Source organism: Parambassis ranga, chromosome 19 (genome assembly GCF_900634625.1).
Source record: "Parambassis ranga chromosome 19, fParRan2.1, whole genome shotgun sequence".
NCBI lineage: Eukaryota > Metazoa > Chordata > Actinopteri > Ambassidae > Parambassis > Parambassis ranga.
The window spans coordinates 9,249,085-9,261,383 of record NC_041039.1 but is presented as its reverse complement, the minus strand read 5'-3'; the positions used below and the strand labels follow the sequence as shown (position 1 = coordinate 9,261,383).

Below are 12,299 nucleotides of genomic sequence, written 5' to 3'. Positions count from 1 at the left end.
CCCAAAAGTCACACTGACAGGCAGATTAAGCACATCGGCCTAGTGGAGGGAATGGATACTCTCTCTCTCTTCCTGTCTCTCTTTTACTTTTTTGCAACTGTGTCATTCAGTTCAGTGTAATGCATCAGTGAAACATAAACAGTCTTGGTGGAGCATTTAAATGAAATTGGGATTCAACAAAATCAAATGTGTAAACATGTATCACTTTGTTTTTGTGTTTGTGTGTTTTCCATGGAGATCTGGGCTGCACATTACAAATGCAGGATCAAATAAACAGTAATAATCAGATCTAATCAGTTCATCATTTTAAATTCTAATTTATATAAATGCATAGCACATTGGAGCAGCTGTAAATTACTGAATAAACAGAATAAACTATGCACACAGAGCAAAAAAACAACAAATGTTTCTGCATATATTTGACATTAATTAGGAATTTGAGGAATTGGGGAGGTGTTGTTTGTTTTAATAAACAAACAACTTCTTTTCTCTTCATCTTTATGTATCTCTGAATGTAAACATGAGGTTATTTAAGTAATATTGAGCTACAGTGGATCATGGGCTAATGATGGCAGGCAATCCAGACTGACATCCCTCTATGTACTTTGGTGGCAAGGACTTAAAATGAAAAAAATCACAAGTGATGACACAAAAACACCAATGGAATTCCCTCCATTTTTTCCTTTGTATTCTGCTTTTACAAAATGGTAATGGGGCACCATTAGGATGGTGAAAATTGAACTGTTAACTGGAAGCAAAAACTGACACTTCTTTTTTGAGTGTTATATGTGTTCTTGTGACATCCCCACTGATTTAATTCAGATAAAAATGACCTTTAGTCTAGTTTTCTTTAATTATTTACTGTAACTTCCATACAAGATTTAATACGACTATAACTTTGAAGCAAGGCATCTGGACTTGTAGAGTTTTCTTGACGACGTCTCGCTGCTCCTCTAAGCAGCTTCATCATTTCTGTTTGGTGGTGAAACAGGTTTATATGTGGTAAAGGACCTCAGTGCATCTATGTTAAGCTGGAAAAACCTTCTCTTAACAGAGGTGGTGGTCTCAGACATCATCTTTCTACCTCATACATTGCAGCTTCCATCCATTACCAGGAAGTGTCACTCACAGCAACAACAATGGGCTGTCAACCTGTCCCCCTACAGCCCCCCTGTGGTCTCATAGTCATTACAGTCGTTAGCTGCTTGGATGAGCAGTGGAACGTCGGAAGTCCAGATGCCTCGCTTCAACCTTCTGAATAAAGATGACCTGGATGACTGAGAATCTTCATCATCAGTCATATTTAAAACAAATTCTGTCAGGCTTTATCTTTTACCACATGTACCGCCAGAGGAAAGCACCCCAAGGCCTTTGTATAGCCGCAGGCGATGATAAAACAAGACATGCTGTGGTGTCCACTGCTACTATTAGCTGTTGCCTTTAGCATAGCACGGGACCACCTGCATGGAACAAAACATCTCTGATCATTCTCTAACCTCTTTTAATGTAACTCCCAGGATCTCTGCATGCACTAAATAATCTGTCAGCACCATGTTCATTACTTTTCTTACAACCTGTTTAGAATCTGAATTAAAGTCAGAGGTGAAAAGAGAAGTAAATTGAGGAAAATTGCTTTCGTTTTGTGCTTTTCTTGTACTGACTGTACAATGCCCTGTTTAGAATTTAGCTGTTCATGAGTTCCACACCTGCCTGTCAGCGTTTTTTTTTTTAGTTTCTTCGTGATTAATTTGATAAATACATCTAATTATCTTCTCCAGAAGGAGATAATGCCTTCAGTACTGGGTGAAGGTAAACACCATGTTTTCCACCAAGATCTTTCCAAAACCAAAACTAGAAAGTCATTCATCCTCATCTTCCACTCATCATCTGCTATGTTAATACTGTATGGTTTATCTGTCAATTTCATTTAGTTTTTCTACCAGCCACTGCTCCTTTCATCCTTCTCATCATCTCTTGACATTTTCCATCCTGCTAAAGCCAAATCGTCCCTCCACTACCCAATGATAACCACAGATTTTTAATCCATACCAAGTCTAATATAATAATAAAAAGACATTATTCCACATTTAGTTCAATTTTTTACCCCCTTTCCCAGTGGCGACATGCTCCAGAAATTGAAGCCAGTTTTATCTCGTCCTCTTACATTTACACACAACCTTTTTAACCCAACAACCTGCAGACTTTTAGCGTACACGCATTAAAAACACTCTATAATCACCATGCTTATATAAAACGCTGTGCATTTTAATGTCAGCATGCTAATGTTCCTTTGGGTCTAGACAAAGGTCAGTGCAGTGGTGCTCTTTTTTAAAGCATGAGCAGTCTGAAAGCATTTAGGCCGACCAAAGTTAAATGTGATGAAATGAGAGGTCATGTGGAAGAGGGAGTTCGGACTAAAATGTGTCAGGTCTCACCCAAACAAACACTGCAGATTCAAAGGAATACATGGCAGGAAGTAGAATACTGCAACAGCGGCTACAACAACAATAAAACACATTAAAAATCGAGCAGCCTGATGTTTAAACCTGCTTGTGATTCCATTCTCACTTTGTTGACTGAGCTGTTTTCATCATCTGTGGAAGAAACCACACAATTACAGACACTAGTGTTGTGTTTAAAGGCCACAGACATTTGTCAAGATAAACTATGGACTTGTAAAGCAGGAAAAGGCCACACAGAGCCTCTCATCATTTATCCCCCGCTATTACTGAAGTCATTAAAGCTTTACTGAGAGAATCATTCTCTGTGGGGATGGGGCTGGCTCTCACATTGTATCCCTGTGTGTGTATGAGGATATGCAGCTTTGGTGGCCTAAAATGAAGAAATGTCTTGTCCTTGCTGTAGGTGCACTGTCTCAGAACCAGGTCCACCCACTGCTGGGCTCCCTGCCAATGCCAGGTCAAGCCCTTCAGACTCATGCCCAGCTGGAGCACTTCCTGCCGCTCAGGGTCAACGGCTCTTCGCCACTTAGCCTCTTCCCCAATTTCAACACGGTAGGTGACTGCATCTCACATATGTCACGGTGCTACAGATACTTTGAAACTATGACCCACAAGGCCTCACACCTTACACAAACCTGAGTTGCCTCTTTAGTATAGCATCATGTACCACTTATGTGTGTTAAGAAGAATACATATGCACTCTTCAGCCAAGTAGTGTCTGCTAAAATGTGTGCTACCTTAATACCTCTAAATCTCAGGCCATATCTAAGGGTCCCTCTCAGAAAAAGACACTATGTCCCTCTAGTGTCTATAAGGTGATTGGGTAAGGAGTAGGCCCATCTCTACATTTACCTGTGGTGATGAACTTTGGGGAAATAATTGAAAGACACAACGCAAATATAAACTGCTTCCATTTTTTTCTTTCTGCTTGTTAGAGGGGTCCTTTCAGAGGTCTTTTAAACACGGCCTGCAGAATTTCCCCCTGTCTCTTGTCTTCATGCTAAGCTAACCTTGATCTTCCATCGGCAAAATAACAGCATTAATTGTTTTTTTTTCTCAGCATGACCACATATTTCCCAGAAAAGTCATTAGTAATTTAGAAACTGGAGTCAGCTGATAAACCAGTGTGATATGAATGTGAACCACATTAAACGTCATTAAGGATGAAACTGAATTACAGTTATTAGAAGAAGGCTGAAGGCTGAAGTATTATTACCTAACAAAAACTATCAGTATTGTGTGTATTATCCAGGAATCTATTAGTCATTTAATTGCTTAGATTAGATGCAAACATATGCTGCAGACTTCCCAAATATAACACCTTTGTCACACATACACATATACATGTTTGGTCTGGCTGTAAATCCTGAGGCAGCAGACTTTTCTGTTTATTTTAGCTTTAATCCTTAATGAGGAAAGACCGAGGAAAGTGTTAAATGTATCAGGCATGTGGGAGGCTGAAAAAATATTCTTGTCTATCACCTAAAGCTAAAAATACAGCTTGAATTCTGCAGCTGCACTGTAGGGATTAAAACACGAGCAGAAGAAGTGATCAAAAAAAAGGGTGAATACAGGCCTGAGGTTATTAGGTCTGTATCGGTTTATATTTAAAAAAAAATACACAAAGCATGCACGCATTCCGATTAAATAAATGTTCAAGAATATTTAGGAAATAATACTAGTTAAATGTACCCCCCATCATCATGAACATCCAACATTCTGTCACAGAATGAGTCTGAAGATGGCAGTAGTAGTCTGCAGATCCAAGCCATTTTTGTTTCAGAACAACAGGATAGACCTTTTATTGATAGTTGAGGAAATGTGTTTTATACTCTGTATACATATTTGAGTGTGTTTCACCTTTTAGATGGACCCTGTGCAAAAGGCAGTGATCAACCACACTTTTGGTGTAGCTCCACCCAAAAAGAAACCCATCATCTCCTGCAACATCTGTCACCTGCGCTTCAACTCCACTGTAAGTAAAATAATGTTTTTTTTCTGGCTTTTGATCTGCTGAGGCACCCAGGGCACAGGTTATATCTCATGACTGCTGCAGTATGTAATCATTGGCTGCAGTATTTCAGATCTTTTTTTGTATTTACCCGGTCAGCATCTTGCATTTCCTTAAAGCAGGTTTTTCCAAACAAACGGTCACTTAAATGTAATCTTATGATTATCCCTGCTGTCAATTGTTCATATATTTGCAACTTGTTATATATTTTTGCATCTTGATGGTCAAAAACAATCAACCCTTCTTATTCCTTTGTATTAGAATAATCCCATCCTTTCCACTGTCTAACCACTGAGTGCTTAAAAGGAAAAGTCTGCTCTTTCTGTTGCCTTATCACACCTGCCTTTTCATATTCATTTGACACCCAGTCCTGTGAGTTCATTTATGCATATTTGCATTCATATTGTTAGGAGGAACCTTGCAGAATGACAATTACTCTTCTTTTTTTGTGGAATGGGAAACTTGAAAGAAGCAGGACACAGAGTAAGGCCCATTGCAGTGAACAAACGTCCTCATCTCTCTGTGTTTTCTCTACTCTTCACCTTTGGACATACAGTGTTGGTGTCAGGAGTTGGTTTTCTAGCTAACAGGTGCTCTCCTCCTCCTGCAGCTCTGATGAGAAGTGCTGGTTGACCCAGGAGTTGGATGCCAGGTTGCAGGCAGGTACCAGGTCCCAACAGGGGGCAGCACAGATGAGCTGGAATTTGCTCCACCCACAATGAAAACTGATTAAAGGAATAGTTCAGAATGTCCAGTTGTATTTTATACTCACCACTTAAATGGTATGAGGTACAGTAGGTTTCATTTTCACAGTCTTCCACATTTATTTTTCACTCATCACGTCTTCTGTTGCCAGGTTTACCAGATCATTGCATGTCTCTGATAAGAAAATGACTTCTACTATGTAGAATACAACATATTTGTATGATCCAATGCATCCATCAGTTACTGCATATCATTTTACACTAAACATTAATTCAAATCTGTAAACATCCGGGTTTATATGGAACCATGAAGACCTCTATCCAATATGTCATTTCAGTAGCTGCAGGCAATAATTTTAAGCAAAAATAACCTGAATTGTAAGGTCAAGTCGGTGACTAGCTTGCCGATTGTTGCTCATAAGCAGCTAAAAAGAACTATGTACAAAGGATGGAAGGCTGTGGAAGTTAAACCTACATACTGCTTCATGATTGGTATGAATAGGACTGAACAAATTAGAAGTACTTCAAATTATTCCTTTAATCCTCTGAACCTACCAACAAAAGCATGCCAGATTCAACTCAGATGGGATGCACATGAGAGTCTGATTTTTCTGTCCCTGTGTGGACACCCGTTGCTCATTGTGTTCGAACAGTTGCAGCATCAATGATGTCAATGCATAAAGCAGCTTGAATCAAGGTCAGAGGGGGCCGAAGTAGTCCTCACAGTCTCCTTCAAGTGTCTTTTACTTAGGATCTTTGTTTTGTTGTCCCTAGATACTTTTAATGTGTTTTTATAAAGATGCTGGAACATAGTGAAGTCATACTACACTGGCTAAGCCAGATAGTATGCAGATAGGAACAGAGTCATCCCTCTGACTCAGTTGAAAATCACGCTGAATGGTTAGTGTGCACTGACATTCAACGTAGCCAAAGGGCCTGCATACCCTTTGCTCAGCCCTGTATTCCCTAACACACACTTTGACCCATGGCAGTGCCTTTTCCGTGTGTGGCTGTCAAGCTTTATGCAAAGTGTTGAAGGGGTTGACTTCTACCGCTCCACAGTCACTTAAGATCACCTCTGCACACTATGAGTTTGCATTAGCAGAGGCTGTACAGTGTGTGCCTGGAAACTGGCATGGATAATTTGAGCAGTGACAAATTATCTAACAGCTTGTGTGAAGCCAGATACTTCTCACACCGATTCTCTGTTTATCCCTTGCGGGTACTTGTGTCCTTTAATATATACTCTCTAGGCAAAGTGTGAGTGTTTTATTGTCCTATTGTAAATAAATGTCTTCAACATTTGCTATAGAGACAGTACGAAAAATCATTTATTGCTTCATCCAATTAAAGAATTTGTCAATAGTAAGAGAAATATAGAATATACACATATATACCTATCTATGTGAGTTCTGCCTGTCCTGTACCCATGAGGTCATGGATTGTTAGCTTGCTGATAGTGAACTACCTGGAAAGGGCCAAACTATTACCACAGGGCCTGGTCTTTGAGACAGCCACAGCAGAAAAGCTGACAATGGAAGAGCTATTCCATATCCAGGAATGCAGATTTGTTAACCTAAATGATTAACCTAAATGATCATGTGCATAATAATTTCAGTTGCATTGTTTAGCTGTTGGTGCACTCTAAGTCGCTGGAAGTTTATCTTACTCTGTAGAGCAGGGATGTCAAAGTCAAATACACAGAGGGCCAAAAACACAAATTGGCTATAAGCCGAGGGCCGGACTGATCAATCAATGTTTATTAAAACATATTGAAATGATTGCACGTAGCCTATTGAACCAAGACCTAACACAGTGTATTATTTAATGATTAAATGAATAATCGGGAAAACATTTTTTAGCAGGCACACAGACAAGAACAAACTGCCTTCAAAGAAAAATCACATGTCCTGTACATTCTTCTTCTGTAGCCTTTGTTCCGTGTCCATATTCTTGTCTTTGTCTGTGTGTTTCTGAGACGTTTCATGGTGCCTTCTTAAATTGTATTCTTTCATTACAGCCAAACTTTCTCCACACAGAAGAAACACAGGTTTGCCATTTACCTCAGTGAACATGTACTTCCGTTTAGCCATTTTTTGGGGAGGAGGTAGCTGAAAGTTGACATCTGCTCTGACTACTAGTGAATGATGAAGCCGAAGTCCGCTTGCTGCACTGCAGTGAGTTTGCGGGTTACCGTTGCATTGTGGGAAATGTAGTATTGGTGCGTGCAAAACACCAGCGGGCGGCTACGGCCTGCGGGCCGGTTCTAATACTAATCAAATATCATCCCGGGGGCCATAGATAATTCATTCAGGGGCCGAATTCAGCCCGCGGGCCTTGAATTTGACATATGTGCTGTAGAGTATGCCTTACTTTAGAGTATGCCTTACTTTTCTAATAACGTCATCCAAAGCCATCTTGGGATCCCAAATCTGCATGCATCTGTTGTCTTTCTGCCACAAATGTGTTTTCTCCTACAGAGGAATGCACAGAGGTCATTTCGTGTTGCAGCACAACAGACACAGGCCATTTTGTGTCAGAACAGATCAGGGGAAATATGAGTCACAGAGCTCAGTGGATGGCCATGAGATGCCAAGAGTTCAACTGATGCTCATTTGTGCACCACCATGTCAGTGATGATTATCAAAATAATGTGTGACTATTCCTCCGAGTCAGATGCTCAAAGTGCATAATTTCCCCCCAACTCCATGACGCCAAAGCAATGGAACAGATGGAAAGATTGCAGTTTCTGTGCATGTCATTCTGTGCATATACTGTCTGCTGACTTTACCCTCTGCCTGTCCTGCTTTTGTGTGCATATTTGTGTGTATGTCATGGCAGACCCAGGCAGAGGCTCACTACAAAGGTCATAAGCATGCTCGGAAATTGAAGGCCTTGGAGACGCAGAGGAATCGGCAGAAGAACGGACACAGTCAGCCCACAGCAGGAAAAGGCAGGGACAGAGAGCGGGGGACAAAGGGAGGAGCAACAGCAGCAACAGACTCACAGTGGCATGACAAAACAGGTATAAATTTTTCTTTTTTTAAAAAAAGCAGCCCGCTTGCCACCCTCTGAGTAATTAGTTGTAATTGGAGAGATGTAAGCACTAAGGCTTGGTAGCTGCCACTCAGTTGCTTAATTACCAGCTATTACCTGTCCTGCTATCATTGGCTGTGTCAGTTAGATAATTACTCCCATCAAGCAAAGGCATTCTGCAAGATGAGAGGCCTTAAAGCACTTAAAACGAGAAGCATGCTGAAGAGGGATGTAGAGGCATTACACAATTTTGATTTTGGTTGTAATTCCACCCTCAGTTCTTTGTTCCTGTTATGAAATGATATGCTGTCGGTCATGTTAGAAAATACTGATGTTTACTTCCCTGGATCATTTCCATGTTCTTAGTTGTTGCATCGCCTACAAATCTCTGGCAATGACTTTACTGTTTGCAATTTTACAACATTTCAGTCATTAGTCACTGTGCTCTGGATGCTGCCTGTCTAAAAAATGTCACCATTTTCTTTTTTGTTCTCAATTTGGATTTCCTTTTCTTCATTGATCCTCTCCCTCCCATTTCCCTTCAGCGCCTATCAATTTTCCCATAACCACATAATGATAAGCTTGTTACACTCAGTGGTTGCCATGGCTGTTGATTGATGGTGGTGACAGAAGAAGCATCAGCAGAGTGAACAAATGACAGAGAGATGTGTGGACAAAAGAGTGATTGAAATTGCAGGGAAAAAAATGAGAAAAATTTCAAATTAAAGAGAGATGATAAAGAAGAAAGGAGGTTAAATTAAAGGAAGAGGACAAAGAAAATTTTGCACATAGGCCAGATTGCATTAGTTATATCAAACTAGAAAAAATCTCTATTAGAATTAACACCTCTCTCATAGCATACATTTAACTTTATGGACAGGGCTCCTAGTCTGCACCGGAATGCAGATGCGAGATGTGGTTTCCAAAGGTTTGTCTGCTTATATTCACCAATCTGTTCACAGGCCCAAGCACTTCATCTCAACCGGCACAGCAGCAGCAACCTAATAACAGCCAGGCGAACTCAGTTGCAGCTACCCCATCTTCACAGCCTTCATCTGTGGAATCCACCTTGCTCCACTCTCCTCATCCTCAGCTTTCTGATCTACCTTCAAACGGTCCACCGGAGGAAGGGTGCAGCCTGGCCACCAGTTCACCACCACGCTCTGACCCTCAGGGAAGCTCCACAGGGGGGGAGGAAGAGGAGGATGTGAAGGTAGATGAAGTCAAGGAGTCCAAGAACAACATGAAACATCTCCACTGTCCTGCCTGCAAAGTAACAGTAAATTCCAGCTCCCAGCTGGACGCTCATTGTAGCGGTATGTACTTTAAGCGGTTAAGCCCCTTTGAATTTCTTGTGTTTCTCCATTTGATCCTGCTCTCTGGTTCAATCAGGCTCCAAGCACAAACAGATGCTGGATGGTCAGCACAGCAACCAGTCACAACGCAGGGCCAAGATGACATCATCGCCCAGACCAACCTGCCGGATTAAGCAGCGAATGGGCAGCAAGAACAGAGCGGTTGTAGGTGTAACCAAGCAGCCCTTTCACTGTGAACTGTGCCAAGTGTCTGTCAACTCTGAGACACAGCTGAAGCAGGTCCATCCTATTAATACTTACTGTGTGAACCATTACAAACTAAAAATGCCAAATACCTAAGCTTTGTATTCTACAAGGGAACTTATGGGTTTGTTCTGTGGTTTGTTGATCACAGCTGCTTAGACTGATTCGCTGTCTGTCCCTGTCCTCTTTTAGCACATGAACAGCAGGAGGCACAAAGAGCGTCTGGCTGGGAAGCCTGTCAAGGCGAAGTTCACCCCCTATAATAAACTGCAGCCCAATGCTGTCTTAGCGGTGAGGATTTGTCTCACACACATTTGGTTAAACTATGTGTTTTAACCACATTGTACGTGGCCGTTAAAAAGCACACAATAAAAACAATAAATGGAGATGAACCGCTGTCACATGCTGTAACCATGTTGATATGTCAGGAAAGATTCAGGTCATTTTTCATTCAAGAGGTTAAAGCAGGGCAGCTGGATTTGTGGAATTTCTTGAGGATATTTTGTTGGTCGTCTAAGCAGCTTCATCAGTTCTGACTGACCAGTTTGGCATATCTGGATTCCCTGCCTCCCTGCCTCCCCTTTAAAACCATCTGTCATCTTGGTCTTGAATGTGTACTTCATTGTCTTGGAAAGTGTGTTTCTTAGATGGACTGCTGAGTCCTGACCTGTGGAGCTCTCCTGTGCTATGCTGTGCACTTGTGTAGTGTTTGTTTCAAGGAGCATTCCTTGCTTCACTGAACTGCATATATCACATTGCCTTTGTTTTTCCCTGGGAGTTCCGTCCTTACGTGGACATCATCTTATTTTATCTCATGACTCAAGATTACACTGACCAAACAATTAGAACTGATGAAGCCACTTCAGTGAAACATGTTTAAGAGACTCAAACACGTCTAGTTGCCCTGTTCCAAGTGGAAGTGACAGCAAATACTAACATGCTATCATGCTAAAAATGATATAACATTGTGCCTGCCAAACAACAGCTTGCCATTATGGCATGCTAGCATGCTGATTTTAGCATGTATGTAACTGAAATCCAACTTGTGGAAGCACAGCTTCACAGTGCTGCTGCATTTGCATGGTTTCAGACACTTATCCTTTACTGATTATTTCTCCCTTGTATTTGGTTTCAGACTAAGCTGGCTCTGCAGAAGCAACTAGCCAAAGCCCTGCCGGCAGGGTTTCTGACTAGCCCCCTCAACCCAGCTGCCTTGTGCACCATGGCTTCTGGACCCCTAGCACTACGCTTGCCACCAGGTCCAACAGCAATTATCCAGGGTCCTCTGATTAGTCCCTCACTCTTCAGACCAGCCCCGGGACCTCTGAGGGCCACACATGCACCTATTATCTTCTCTCCTTATTAGCAATGAGCACTGGGCTGGCGTGGAACTGACCCAGCCAAAGATGGACCTACAGATGAGATTATCTTGACCTGCTGAGGACAAATCACACAAGGGAACACAGGACACTATGCAGTGGCATATCAGCATGTCAAGTGTGGCAGGTTCAGGTCATAAGAACAGTATGCACAATCCCCTGGTGTGGATTGAGATTTCAGCACTGACTGTGCCCATTGCTCAGCTGTTTCCTCTCAGCAAACCACTGAGTGCATGTTCCCCGGGGTCTGGACCCTCAGGAAGCCATAATGACAAGCATCTTCTAGGTTTAATTGTAAGACAATATACACTAGGCTACACTAGGCTGTTTAAATGTTACAGTTGATTGCCAAATTTTCTTTTGAGAAATGTGTAACTCTACTCTGGAAAAACATGAAATGATCCATGTTTTAGTTTATGTTCTCAACCTTAATCAAGAAAATCCAGATTGTCTTCAGTTCAATATTCTTTTATAAATTCAGAGCCATTTATGTTCATTCTGTTCTTCTACTAGTCTGTGTTTTTCTGTGTAATATGGTGACAATCAATTAATTCTCTCGGTATGGACATAAGATATATACATTATATAAGATAAATATTCAAAACTTCCTGTATTTACAGTTGCTTTTGCAAGCAGCATATAAACATTAGTTATATGGTTTGTAGCAGATTATAATGTAGTTCAAGGGTAATATGTTTTTGAATCACTTTGTCTGTTAAAGTAACTCCATCTGTGGGTGCCTCATGACTCACAGTTAGTGTAAAAACAAAATAATGTTGTTTTTAACATATGCTGCTTATAAAAGCTTAATAAGGAGACTTGAAGCATTCAGACAAATTGAGGTGTGCAATTCTATACCATCAAGGCGTCATCCACAAGTTTTTAAATGTGTGCACAAGATTAAATTATTATTTTTATAGAGTGTAAAAACCTTTCCTGCATTATTGAAATCTCTTACCCACTTGGCTGAATCACCTTAAGCAATATGTATTTTTGAAGTGTCACCTGGTAAAAAGAAAATAATAATGACTAGTGTAACTGTGTATTAATTGCAATAATGTAAAATATTATGTGGTAATGTATTCTAAATGAACTTATAAATACTCTTGGTTTTTACACCACTGTGTCTGTTTTTCCTTTTTTTACTG

The 12,299-nt window shown here is 40.9% G+C and overlaps 1 protein-coding gene across 1 annotated transcript in view; it reads left to right on the top strand.

Moving 5' to 3' along the window:
* LOC114452133 (zinc finger protein 385B-like) overlaps positions 1 to 11,628 on the top strand; it is a 45,940-nt gene extending 34,312 nt beyond the window's left edge. Inside the window, exons 3-9 of the mRNA XM_028431270.1 lie at positions 2,886 to 3,014; positions 4,330 to 4,437; positions 8,019 to 8,202; positions 9,176 to 9,529; positions 9,606 to 9,808; positions 9,965 to 10,063; positions 10,908 to 11,628. Coding sequence (XP_028287071.1) covers positions 2,886 to 3,014; positions 4,330 to 4,437; positions 8,019 to 8,202; positions 9,176 to 9,529; positions 9,606 to 9,808; positions 9,965 to 10,063; positions 10,908 to 11,138 — 1,308 coding nt within the window. The 3' untranslated portion in view covers positions 11,139 to 11,628. The remainder of the gene's footprint in view (positions 1 to 2,885; positions 3,015 to 4,329; positions 4,438 to 8,018; positions 8,203 to 9,175; positions 9,530 to 9,605; positions 9,809 to 9,964; positions 10,064 to 10,907) is intronic.
* The last annotated feature ends 671 nt before the right edge of the window (positions 11,629 to 12,299 follow it).